Source organism: Limanda limanda, chromosome 14 (assembly GCF_963576545.1).
Source record: "Limanda limanda chromosome 14, fLimLim1.1, whole genome shotgun sequence".
In the NCBI taxonomy this organism is placed as follows: Eukaryota; Metazoa; Chordata; class Actinopteri; order Pleuronectiformes; family Pleuronectidae; genus Limanda; species Limanda limanda.
Genome location: NC_083649.1, coordinates 7,507,288 through 7,520,295, shown reverse-complemented (window position 1 = coordinate 7,520,295; position 13,008 = coordinate 7,507,288). Strand labels below are relative to the sequence as shown.

General features: G+C 38.7%; 2 protein-coding genes across 2 annotated transcripts; both read left to right on the top strand.

The window, feature by feature from the left end:
• Positions 1 to 4,777: 4,777 nt before the first annotated feature.
• LOC133019777 (serine protease FAM111A-like) lies at positions 4,778 to 6,400 on the top strand. The gene is made up of 2 exons (XM_061086334.1): positions 4,778 to 4,969; positions 5,199 to 6,400. Exons 1-2 carry the CDS (start codon positions 4,829 to 4,831, stop codon positions 6,192 to 6,194), a joined length of 1,137 nt encoding a protein of 378 aa, XP_060942317.1. The 5' UTR covers positions 4,778 to 4,828; the 3' UTR covers positions 6,195 to 6,400.
• A 1,038-nt stretch (positions 6,401 to 7,438) lies between these two features.
• On the top strand, positions 7,439 to 12,930 carry LOC133019919 (serine protease FAM111A-like). Its single transcript, XM_061086513.1, has 4 exons — positions 7,439 to 7,498; positions 9,501 to 9,576; positions 9,736 to 9,798; positions 10,221 to 12,930. The coding sequence occupies exons 2-4, from the start codon at positions 9,538 to 9,540 to the stop codon at positions 11,994 to 11,996; spliced, it is 1,878 nt and encodes a 625-aa protein (XP_060942496.1). The 5' UTR covers positions 7,439 to 7,498; positions 9,501 to 9,537; the 3' UTR covers positions 11,997 to 12,930.
• Positions 12,931 to 13,008: the final 78 nt, after the last annotated feature.

Sequence of the window (13,008 nt, the reverse complement as noted above, 5' to 3'; positions counted from 1 at the left end):
TTATACCTTCACATACCTATGTCAGTGCTATTTACAACCAGGCACTAAAAGAAAGCTTAAGATCATTAGAGATAACAGGAAGAGCACTTATGTTGATGATTTAATGATTTGTGTTCCAACTTCAGAATGTGAAAAGGATTCTGCAGCTCTCCTAAAACATCTTGCTGCAGAAGGACATAAGGCGAGCCTGAAAAACTGCAGTTTGTAAAAGTACAAGTTAAATTTTTAGGGCATGTGATCACAGCAGAGGGCAAATCCCTCTCCCCTTATAGAGTAAGAGAAATTAAAAATATTCGTAAACTGTTACAAATAAACAAGTGATGTTATTCCTGTGAATGTATTTTTATTACAGATCATTTATTCCCCACTATGCTGTCCTCGAGGAGCCCTTCAGCGCATTCGCAGACGGGCTTACAAGCATATAGTGTAATCATATAGACTGATTACACAGAGAAAGCTTTCACTGACTTGAAACTGACCTTATATTCGACCCTTACTTTAGGACTACCGAACCCTGACCGACCTCTCACACAGGCAGTAAACAAGAAGGGGGGGCTACATGACATCAGTGCTACTCCCAGACCATAGGGGTAAACACAGACCTGTGGCATTTTCTCAGCAAAACTTGATCTTGTTGATACAGGCCTCTTAGAGCTGGAGCAGCTTCAGATAAGACTGTCATGGCATCCAAGGATTTAGTAGGATCACCCTGCTGATCCCAAATGCTATGTCTATGAATTTAACATTCTATTCTGTTGGAAATGTTTAACATCACTGTGAAAAGATGTAATGTTGGAAACTCAGCTACTCTTCTTCCAACAGAAGGGGATTGCGTACAACATAAATGTGTAGTGACAATAACCTAAGTTTATTCCTCCAGACCAGACTTACAGGAAACACCTTTGCAGAATCAAGACTTTAAACTGTTTGTGGATGGAAAAGGTTCTCGCAATTCAGACACAGGAGCAAATGAAGTTGGTTTCTCAACAACAAATTATACATTGATTGCACAACCTCTCCCTGCTTCTCTGTCTGTACAGGCAGCAGAGCTCACGGCTCTCATTGAAGAATGCAAATTGGCTAAAGGGAAAAGGGTACAAATCTACACTGACAGTAGATATGCATTTGGTGCAGTAAATGATTTTGGCACGATTTGGCAACACAGAGAATTCCTTACATCATCAGGCAAATTAATTGTACATCATGCTGTAGTGTCTCAGATGCTTGATGCTGTCCTCATCCCCAAACAGGATTCAGTATGTAAATGTGATGCTCACACTTTTAATAACGACCCAGAGCGAATGCAGCAGCAAAAACAGTCTCGCCAGCCACTACCTGTCTCACACATTCTCTGACAGGTTGACCCCACCACCCCCATGGCTGACCTGTAGGAACTCCAACTTAGAGCCTCAGCAGATGAGCGTGCACTTTGGAGAAATTGTGGCTGCACGTACACAGATGGGGTGTGGGTGGGCTCTGATAATACAAGTGAACGCATGGGATGGAGCATGTTAAGAAAGGCGATGTTGGTTGCAATTTTACAACACTGGTTCACAAAGAGGTTTTCAAATTACTCTCAGAAATTGTGTCACACATTTATGATTTGGATTCCATTTGTTAGTACGACGTTAAAACAATTAAATATTAAATATTTGGGTATTGATTTGAGACAACATTTTGCCTACCACCCATACAGTGGTGGAGCGGTGAAAAGAGAACATGGCACACTATACAATTTGGCTAAATTTTATGAGGAAACCGGTTTGTCATGGAATAAGACGTTCCCGCTTGTTCTCATGCACATGATAATGAAAATTAGACCAAAATATGGATTTAACCCATTTTAGATACTGTTCGGACGTCCAAAAACACAGGCATTGGACCTGTTAAAATGCAATTGCTCTCAATAACTCTCTGCGATGAAGAATGTGATGATGTTATACTGGCTGTTTAGTCAGCTCTTATTAATTCTTACTCCCTTCTGCAACACATACCTGTGTCCACAACGACAGCAGTTTGATTTCTACTACAATATTGATGTTGATGCATTTGAATACTTGTGACGTGATGTTCTTGATTTTTTTTCTGTAGTTGTGCATTTTCTTAAGTTGTCAATAGATGACAAAAAGAAGGGAAATGTAATGGAAAAATTAACTAAGTATTTGTGAAACCTATGTTGTAGTTGGAAAGTAAGTTTTTGTAGCTCTGTCTAAAAGCTGTTATGACCTTTCTACATACATATACAAACTGTTCAAATAGTTTATGACCTGGCCTGTTTTAATGTTCTGAACTGTGTATGACCTGAAAACTATTAGACCCTTTATAGCTCTCTCCCTGCGCCTACAGAACCAGTCTGGATTGGCTGAGAGTGATGGCCTTAGTCCTCCTATATAAGATCATGTATTTGACTGCCCTGCATCTTCACTCTTGTATCTCCAGATTTCCACCACAATAGTTAGCTGAGTTGAAGGATATAGAGTTCTTGACAGTGTAGAGGTTTGCAAATTTCACTTATGCGACATAATAAAAATATATTTGTTAAAGAAAAACAATATTATGAAGATAATAAAGTATAAAAACACAAATTACTAACGGTGTACGTAATATATAAAGGTGTACGTAATCTATAAATGTGTATCTGAGTATGCGTTTGTGTGTCTGTGCGTGTCAGCGTGCTTCCAAAATGGCGATGGGCCACACCAGAGATAACGGCACCCCCCCTTGGGGCTGAACTGTAGTAAACAAATACCAGGTCCCGACAACATTTTGTTCATCTACTAAGGCAAAGGAGGCTGTTGAACTTATTTTTTAACATGTTTTAAATGAATGACTCTTGCATCATTAAAAATAATCTTAAGTGTTGTGTTTAATTGCAGCGTCGTCCGTTCACTGGTTCTTTACTGGAACTCATCGCCTGCATGTGTGGCTGTTTGGTGTTTGGTGGCGCTACTGTAAAACAAATTTTGAACATGAGTTTTGCCAACAAGATGTGAATCACAGTTATTTACTTCATTACTATCTACATCATGGATTACGATCTGTGGATCGTGTATCAGAGATCGTAATGGTGGATCCAGTATGGCGGATTCTGTAACGTGCTGGCATCTGTTAATGGTGGTGGACCACGACCGAGGTGGAAGTTGATGATGGATCCTTATTGGCGACAGTGGACAATGACTGTGGATTATGGTGGCCTCCGATCTTGATGGTGGATCATGATCTTGCTGGCGGCTGACCATAGACTATAATTGCAGCAGGACTGCTTGATACGTAGTATTTTCTCTCTGATACTTGACCATTACTTACAATAATCCATCAATTAATTGACCTTCAGTTATCCTTCAAAAATGTTTACCCTTATCAATGCTGCTAAAACCTATATCCTGATGATGTTCTCCTTCACACTTGACATCTATTGCACTTCCGTCCGTCCTGTGAGAGGGATCCTCACATGTGGCTCTCTGAGGTTTCTGATGTCACACTATGTTAAAGCCCTATAGACAAATTGTGATTTGTGAATATGGGCTATACAAATATAATTTGATTGATTTAATTGATTGACTATCTACAATTCCTGTGTAGATATGTGTTAACTTTTATTTAATCATATTTTGTAATTTCCTTTTATTAATTTACGATGCTAAGTATTTATTTAGATTTTATTCCAGTTTTGCTTTGTGGCAGTGAGAAGAGGATTTGAAATATTCTAAGTTATTTGAAATCAATCATTCTTGTTTTCCTTTCTGTAGATAAGATCCTAATTCAGCTGGAAACCAAGTGATAAAAATGGAACCCAAGTCAGAACCAAAGGACAGAAGTATTGAGGTACTGATTGTGTCCTGTGTAATGAAGAGTACAACAAATTCAAGTTGTTTTAAAAATATATATATCATGTACAAGAATATTTTGATTACTGATTTACATACTCTTAAGCGTGCGTTTCATCATATAATATCATTAATAATAATTCTCTCTCTTATCTCAAGAATAAATCAGAAGACCTGAAAGAGGAAGGGAGTACATCTGGTCAAACAACTCTTGTTAAAAAGGTTTATCTTGTAAAATACACAAATGTTTTCTTCTTCTGTAACATTTAACGTTTGTTTCAGTCTGTGTTGGTGCTCACTTCCATCTCACTTCAGCCATGTTTGAGATGATCAGTCAAAAGCTGTGTCTCAAGTCAGGGGGGTGTATCCATTACCTCTTTGAAAAAACAGTATTGTCACTGACGCACAATAAGTCCTGGGATAGGGAGGATCCACCCAGTGGAGCCTTCATTCCTCAGGGATGGATGGAAACATTTGTCGGCTGCATTTTTTAAGGAGACTTTAAAATGAGATGTGATGACACTGGTCCTCAAATGCAGCCTCTGAAGGAGGCAGCCCCTGAATTGAGAAACAGTGGTCTTGCTTAAATCAGATGAAAATATTCTCCTACGATTCACTTAAATATTGATAATTTTTCATTCCTTTAGGAAGAGAAGCCACATCCAACCCATTCTTTCAATTGGAAATCAGTGGGCCTGACCACCATATTAGTTTCCTGCAACAGAGCCGGAACTGTGGAGGACTCACTGAAAAGGAACCCACATTTTAGGGGAATAGCTAAAAAGAACAAAGGCAGAGAGCTTGTTCTTCTCAGGAATGGGAAAGCTATTTGTTCACACTTTCCATGCAGCTTAATTAAAGATGAGTGTTTAACTGTCAAGTTTATCAAAGCTGTTAACACGCCAGGGAGAAAAGCTAGTGGCTCTGCTCATTTCAAAAGAAAGGGCGTAAAACGCATCTTGAAGAACCCAGACCTAAAAAACGACATTGGTGTTGACGAAATGACCATTTTTGCGTACAAAGGGGAAACGGTAAAGCAAGCTCTGAGAAGAGATGCTCGATTTCAGCATATTGTTTTCAAACAGAAGTGCGTGCTCTCTACTGATGACTTCGTCGTGAACATGTCCAATCTGGTGGATGACGTAGGTGGCAAAACTTACACAATCAAACGGGGCAGAAATCTGCCAGACAGTCAGCCTAGCAGTCTTGAAGAGGACTTCGTACAGTCAGCTGAGTCTCAGAGACCTGACGCTGAAGAAAACCAGGATCCTTCAGAGCAGTCAGTGAAAGATAATACCGAGTGGTCACACGGCAGCAGAACAAACCTCAGTGCCTCCCTCAGAAACAATGATGAGTTACCTCTGTTCACAGTTTGAAAATCTTTTGAATGGGGAGATAACTGATCCCTTTCGGGTGGGGAAAAATACCCTTCCTATGACGGAAGTCTTGCGTGTCGAGTATGGAAAAAATGCTCAGACGTGCACAGACGTGAAAACGATGAAGGAGCTGATGGGTTTCAGTAATTCGGTTTGTCAGGTTAGATTACACGATGGGTCAACGGGGAGTGGCTTTCTCCTATTTGACAGGTTTGTCCTCACAAATGCCCATGTGGTCAACGCCGTTTATAATGAGAGTGACAAAAAGCTTAATAAAAAGGTCATTGTCCATTTCTCTTATGAGAGTCAATATCAGAGGGAGAGAGAACAGGATTCGGTTGCAGATGTAGAAGTAGAGGAGGTCGCTGGCTTTGAATTCACTGAGGACGTGTATGACTGGGCTTTGTTAAAGCTCAGGGCTGGTGTGAAGTTGCCTAATGGTCTGTTAAATAAATGTGGAGACCTTAACCAAAGCCATGGTGTTCGCATCATCGGGCACCCTGATGGTGGAGTAAAAAAAATAGAAACATGCTTGAGTATTGCACCTGAAAGACGAAAAAAGGTTGTGGAGAAGAGCCGCATCAAACATAAAGGAAACACTGAATTGATCCAGGATGAGGCGAAGAATAGCGTCAAAAATAAAGACAACACTAGTATATTGATTACTGACCGTTACTTTAAAAATGTGGCAAAACAAGTTCAGCGTCGCAAAAATGTTGTAACTTACAAAACTTGTTTTTATGAAGGGGCGTCTGGTTCTCCTGTCTTTGATCAGGACTGCAACGTTTTGGCAATGCATTCAGGAGGGTATAAGTTCAGAGACACAAAAACAGATACAATAAGGAGCGCGATCGAGTTCGGCTATTCTTTGTCTGACATCATTGAACGCATCAATATCCAGTTGGTGGAAAGAAAAGTGGCTGACGAGACTTTTAAGGAGTTCTTTGAATTCTGTCAAAAAGAGGAACCTGTTCCAATGGAAACTTGTTAAATGTACACAGACAAGTACAGAGCGAACTGCTGACAAAAGACAGTCAGTGAACAGAGAGCGAATCTGTTTTCATAGGTCAGGACTCTCGTAAGGAAAGGCAGGGAGTTGTAGAGGGATCAAACTGATGCTGGTTTATAATTATACAGTAACAATAATCACTTTTTGGATAAAGGGAGCGGTGATTTTTAACCTGATTGCAAATACTTGTTTTTGTTGAGGTTGTATTTTGTTCATGTGAAACAAACACATTTTGTTTTTTTAAAACTCAGCTATTATAGTATGAGCTGCAAATATCCATCGTCATGTTTTTTAACCTTGTGTCTTTCACATTTTTGATTTTCCATTGATTTTTAAATGTAAAGCATTTTGTGTGCGTTTGCTGTATTTTGTCGTTCTATATCAAATGCGTTAGTTTCTGTTTTGGAAATGTCCATTGACCGGACAATTGGAAGGATCGTTCCTGGTCCAAACTGGGGGATCCTTTTACTTAATTAGTCTGTAAGACAATGACAATGATGGACGGGTGGGGCTTCAATTATTTTCTTTCTTGTATGAGTTTTGGTCGTCATTTAAAATAAAAGTTTTTTCTGTAACCAGCTATATAAATGTATGAATGAAAGGTCAAAGATCAAAATCTGAGTTAAACAACATAATCTGACCTTTTCTGTCACAACTGATGTCTGTTGTTGAAACTACACTCGTCCACATCACTGCACACATCTTTTGTATAGATATTAGTGTGTGTTTTGTGTTTATTACTGGGATATAAATGTAATTATTTCTTTGCTGACTAAAGTAGTTTTTTTTTGCATGGTTATTTCTGTATTTTCTAATTTTGTGATATTTTAACAACATTTTGGTTGAGGCTTTTAAAACTCAAAAAGTTGAGTGAAATGACCCGGGCTGCGTTCCAATAGTAACTTTATTTTGAATGTTCTGCCTTTCCTTCACTATGTGTTATTATTTGTCATTTTTCTGTGTATTTTGTTTAGTCCTGGCTGAATAAAACTTCGAAGTGTATTGTTTCTTCATTTCCTGTTTTGTGTAATAGGAAAAGATTCAACAATTTAAAATCAGTATCTAACACTGTCTCATCCACCACGAGCCTGTTCCTAGTTTGTGCTTTTCTGCAGTGACACAGATTGAACAGCAGGTGGAGATATTTTGATAGCTCTGTGCTTTAGTTATTATGATCTGAATGACAAGGTATATAATGAGAGGAGGATCTGTTGAAAGTCTCATTCGCGGAAGTCGTTTGACACGGACACACCTCGGTGATTCAGCACAAAGAACCAGGAGAGACTGTAAGTAGCGGTTTTTTGATGAATTATTCAGATTTAAAAATACAGTTAAAGTACAGTTCAGCCTGCTTAGATGGGGGGGTTAATATATTTGGAGTGGGAACCTTTTCACACAGTGGATTTAGGGTTGAGAGTTTTTTCAGAATACGTCATGATAGGAAATTCAACAAAGTCTTGGTATAATAAGAATAATCATAACAATCGGACCCGGATCTAGAAGTGGGCCGAGGTGGGCAATGTCCAGCAAACTGGTCACCTTTATTTTGTCCCATTTGAATCTGCAAATCACTTTTATTTAATTTGCCTCAACAGAATTGCCTGATTTCTGAATTGGTTGCTGGACACACGGCTGTGTTTGAAAAAAAACTATTCTCTGATTAAAATTGATCTTTATTCTAATTATCCAATATCGATTGATAACAAGGACAGAGCGATCACAACCAATCCCCGGGTGTAAAAATAAGTTTCGTTTTTGTGCTGACTTCAGAGGACAAGCCAAAGTTTCTGGGAGTTCACAGTGTTGTGCAATAGTGGATTAAACGTGATACCATAAAATGGTGTGCCTTTCGGCATTCAATAAATTTGGTTATCGGTTATTGGTTATGGATAAAGCTAATTTATTGATTAAGACTCACAAAAGTACTAACTAAAGTAAATTTGGAACTCTGACGAACAATCAAATTAAAAACTATAAAGAAAATTACATAATAGATAGTTAGCTGAGTTGAAGGATATAGAGTTCTTGACAGTGTAGAGGTTTGCAAAATTCACTTATGCAACATTAATGAAAAAACATTTGTGAAAGAAAAACATTTATTATGAAGATAATAAAGTATAAAAACACAAATTACTAACGGTGTAATTAATATATAAAGATGTGTATCTGAGTATACGTTTGTGTGTCTGTGCGTGTCAGCGTGCCAGCGTGCTTCCAAAATGGGGCTGAACTGCGGTTCACAAATAACAGGTCCCAACAACAGTTTGTTTATCTACTAAAGCAAACCAGGCTGTTGAAAATATTTTTTAACATGTTTTAAATGAATGACTCCTGCGTCATTAAAAATAATCTTAAGTGTTGTGTTTAATTGCAGCGTCGTCCGTTCCCTGGTTCCTAACTGGAACTCATCGCTACTGTAAAACTAATTTTGAACATGAGTTTTGCCAACAAGATGTGAATCGCAGTTATTTACTTCATTACTATCTACATCATGGATTATGATCTGTGGATCGTGTATCAGAGATCGTAATGGTGGATCCAGTATGGCGGATTCTGTATCGTGCTGGCATCTGTTAATGGTGGTGGACCACGACCGAGGTGGAAGCTGATGATGGATCCTTATTGGCGGCAGTGGACAATGAATGTGGATTATGGTGGCCTCCGATCTTGATGGTGGATCATGATCTTGCTGGCTGCTGACCATAGACTATGATTGCAGCAGGACTGCTTGATATATAATATTTTTCCTCTGATACTTGACCATTACTAACAATAATCCATCAATTCATTGACCTTCAGTTATCCTTCAAAAATGTTTACCCTTATCAATGCTGCTAAAACCTTTATCCTGATGATGTTCTCCTCTACACTTGACATCTATTGCACTTCCGTCCGTCCTGTGAGAGGGATCCTCACATGTGGCTCTCTGAGGTTTCTACATTCTTTTTACCCTGTTAAAGGGTTTTTAGTAGCTTTTCCTTACTCTTGTTGAGGGTTAAGGACAGAGGATGTCACACCATGTTAAAGCCCTATTAGACAAATTGTGATTTGTGAATATGGGCTATACAAATACAATTTGATTGATTTAATTGATTGACTATCTACAATTCCTGTGTAGATACGTGTTAACTTTTTTCTAATCATATTTCAAAATTTCCTTTTATTCATTTACGATGGTAAGTATTTATTTAGATTTCATTCCAGATTTGCTTTGTGGCAGAGTGAGAAGAGGATTTGAAATATTCTAAGTTATTTGAAATCAATCATTCTTGTTTTCCCGTCCTGTAGATAAGATCCTAATCCAGCTGGAAACCACGTGATAAAAATGGAACCCAAGTCAGAACCAATTGACAGAATTATTGAGGTACTGATTGTTTCCTGTGTAATGAAGAGTACATCAAATTCAAGTTGTTTTAAAAATAAATATCATGTACAAGAATATTTTGATTACTGATTTACATACTCTTAAGCGTGCGTTTTATCATATAATATCCTTAATAATAATTCTCTCTCTTATCTCAAGAATAAATCAGAAGACCTGAAAGAGGAAAAGAGTCCATCTGGTAAACCACCTCTTGTTAAAAAGGTTTGTCTTGTACAATACACAAATGATTTCTTCTTCTGTAACATTTAACGTTTGTTTCAGTCTGTGTTGGTGCTCACTTCCATCTCACTTCAGCCATGTTTGAGATGATCAGTCAATAGCTGTGTCTCAAGTCAGGGGGGTGTATCCATTACCTCTTTGAAAAAACTGTATCGTCACTGACGCACAATGAGTCCTGGGATAGGAAGGATCCACCGGTGGAGCCTTCATTCCTCATTGATGGAAGGAAACATCTGTCGGCTGCATTTGAAGGAGACTTTGAAATGAGATGTGATGAAACTGGTCCTCAAATGCAGCCTCTGAAGGAGGCAGCCCCTGAATTGAGACACAGTGGTCTTGCTTAAATCAGATGAAAATATTCTCCTGCGATTCAATTAAATATTGATAATTTTTCATTCCTTTAGGAAGCGGAGCCACATCCAACCCATTCTTTCAAGTGGAAATCAGTGGGCCCAACCACCATAGTAGTTTCCTGCAACAGAGCCGGAACTGTGGAGGACTCACTGAAAAGGAACTCACATTTTAGGGGAATAGCAAAAACGAACAAAGGCAGAGAGCTTGTTCTTCTCAGGGATGGGAAAGCTATTTGTTCACACTTTCCATGCAGCTTAATAATGAAAGATGAGTGTTTAACTGTCAAGTTTATCAAAGTTGAAGACACAACAGAGGAAACAGCTGGTGGCTCTGCTCATGTCAGAAGAAAGGGCTCATCTGATGAAGTTGTGTTGTTTCATGTACGGATGACGGGGGGGAAGGGTGGAAAACGCATCTTGAAGAACCCAAACCTAAAAAACAACATCCGTGTTGATGAAATGACCATTTTCGCATACAAAGGGGAAACAGTAAAGCAAGCTCTGAGAAGAGATGCTCGATTTCTGAATATTGTTTTCAAAAAGAAGTGCTTGCGCTCTACTGATGACCTCGTCGTGAACATGTCCAATCTGGTGGATGACCTAGGTGGCGAAACGTACACAATCACTGAGGTCAAAAATCTGCCAGACAGTCAGCCTAGCAGTCTTGAAGAGGACTTCGTACAGTCAGCTGAGTCTCAGAGACCTGAAGCTGAAGAAAACCAGGATCCTTCAGAGCAGTCAGTGAAAGATAATACCGACACAAGTGGTCACACGGCAGCAGAACAAACCTCAGTGCCTCCCTCAGAAACAATGATGAGTTACCTCTGTTCACAGTTTGAAAATCTTTTGAATGGGGAGATAACTGATCCCTTTCGGGTTGGGAAAAATACCCTTCCTATGACGGAAGTCTTGCGTGTCGAGTATGGAAAAAATGCTCAGACGTGCACAGACGTGAAAACGATGAAGGAGCTGATGGGTTTCAGTAATTCGGTTTGTCAGGTTAGATTACACGATGGGTCAACGGGGAGTGGCTTTCTCCTATTTGACAGGTTTGTCCTCACAAATGCCCATGTGGTCAACGCCGTTTATAATGAGAGTGACAAAAAGCTTAATAAAAAGGTCATTGTCCATTTCTCTTATGAGAGTCAATATCAGACGGAGAGAGAACAGGATTCGGTTGCAGAAGTAGAAGTAGAGGAGGTCGCTGGCTTTGAATACACTGAGGACATGTATGACTGGGCTCTGTTGAAGCTCAAGGCTGGTGTGAAGTTGCCTAATGGTCTGTTAAATAAATGTGGAGACCTTAACCAAAGCCATGGTGTTCGCATCATCGGGCACCCTGATGGTGGAGTAAAAAAAATAGAAACATGCTTGAGTATTGCACCTGAAAGACGAAAAAAGGTTGTGGAGAAGAGCCGCATCAAACATAAAGGAAACACTGAATTGATCCAGGATGAGGCGAAGAATAGCGTAAAAAATAAAGACAACACTAGTATATTGATTACTGACCGTTACTTTAAAAATGTGGCAAAACAAGTTCAGCGTCGCAAAAATGTTGTAACTTACAAAACTTGTTTTTATGAAGGGGCGTCTGGTTCTCCTGTCTTTGATAAGGACTGCAACGTTTTGGCAATGCATTCAGGAGGGTATAAGTTCAGAGACACAAAAACAGATACAATAAAGAGTGCAATCGAGTTCGGCTATTCTTTGTCTGACATCATTGAACGCATCAATATCCAGTTGGTGGAAAGAAAAGTGGCTGACGAGACTTTTAAGGAGTTCTTTGAATTCTGTAAAAAAGAGGAACCTGTCCCAATGGAAACTTAATAAATGTACACAGACAAGTACAGAGCGAACTGCTGACAAAAGACAGTCAGTGAACAGAGAGCGAATCTGTTTTCATAGATCAGGACTCTCGTAAGGAAAGGCAGGGAGTTGTAGAGGGATCAAACTGATGCTGGTTTATAATTATAAAGTAACAATAATCACTTTTTGGATAAAGGGAGCGGTGATTTTTAGCCTGATTGCAAATACTTGTTTTTGTTCATGTGAAACAAACATGTTTTTTTTAACTCAACTATCATATCCATCGTCATGTTTTTTAACCTTTTGTGCGTTTGCTGAATTTTGTCGTTCTATATCAAATGTGTCGGTTTCTGTTTTGGAAATGTCCATTGACTGGATAATTGGAAGGATCCTACCTGGTCCAAATGGGGGATTCTTTTACTTATTTACTCTGTAAGAAAATGACAATGATGGACGGGTGGGGCTTCAATTATTTTCTTTCTTGTATGAATTTTAGTCATCATTTAAAATTAAGGTATTTTCTTTAAATAGCTTTATAAATGTATGAATGAAAGGTCAAAGATCAAAATCTGAGTTAAACAACATAATCTGACCTTTTCTGTCTCAACTGATGTCTGTTGTTGAAACTACACTCGTCCACATCACTGCACACATCTTTTGTATAGATATTAGTGTGCTTTGTGTTTTTAACTGGGATATAAATGTAATTATTTCTCTGCTTACTATCATAGTTGTTAATTTTCTGCATAGTTATTTCTGTATTTTCTAATTTTGTGATATTTTGAACAACATTTCGTTTGAGGCTTTAAAAACTCAAAAAGTTGAGTGAAATGACCCGGGCTGCGTTCCAATAGTTAACTTTACTTAAAGTTTTCTGCCTTTCCTGCACTATGTGTTATTATTTGTCATTTTTCTGTGTATTTTGTTTAGTCCTTGCTGAATAAAACTTCTAAGTTGACTGTTTCTTCATTTCCTGTTTTGTGTAATAGGAAAAGATTCAACAATTTAAAATCGGTATCTAACACTGTCTCAT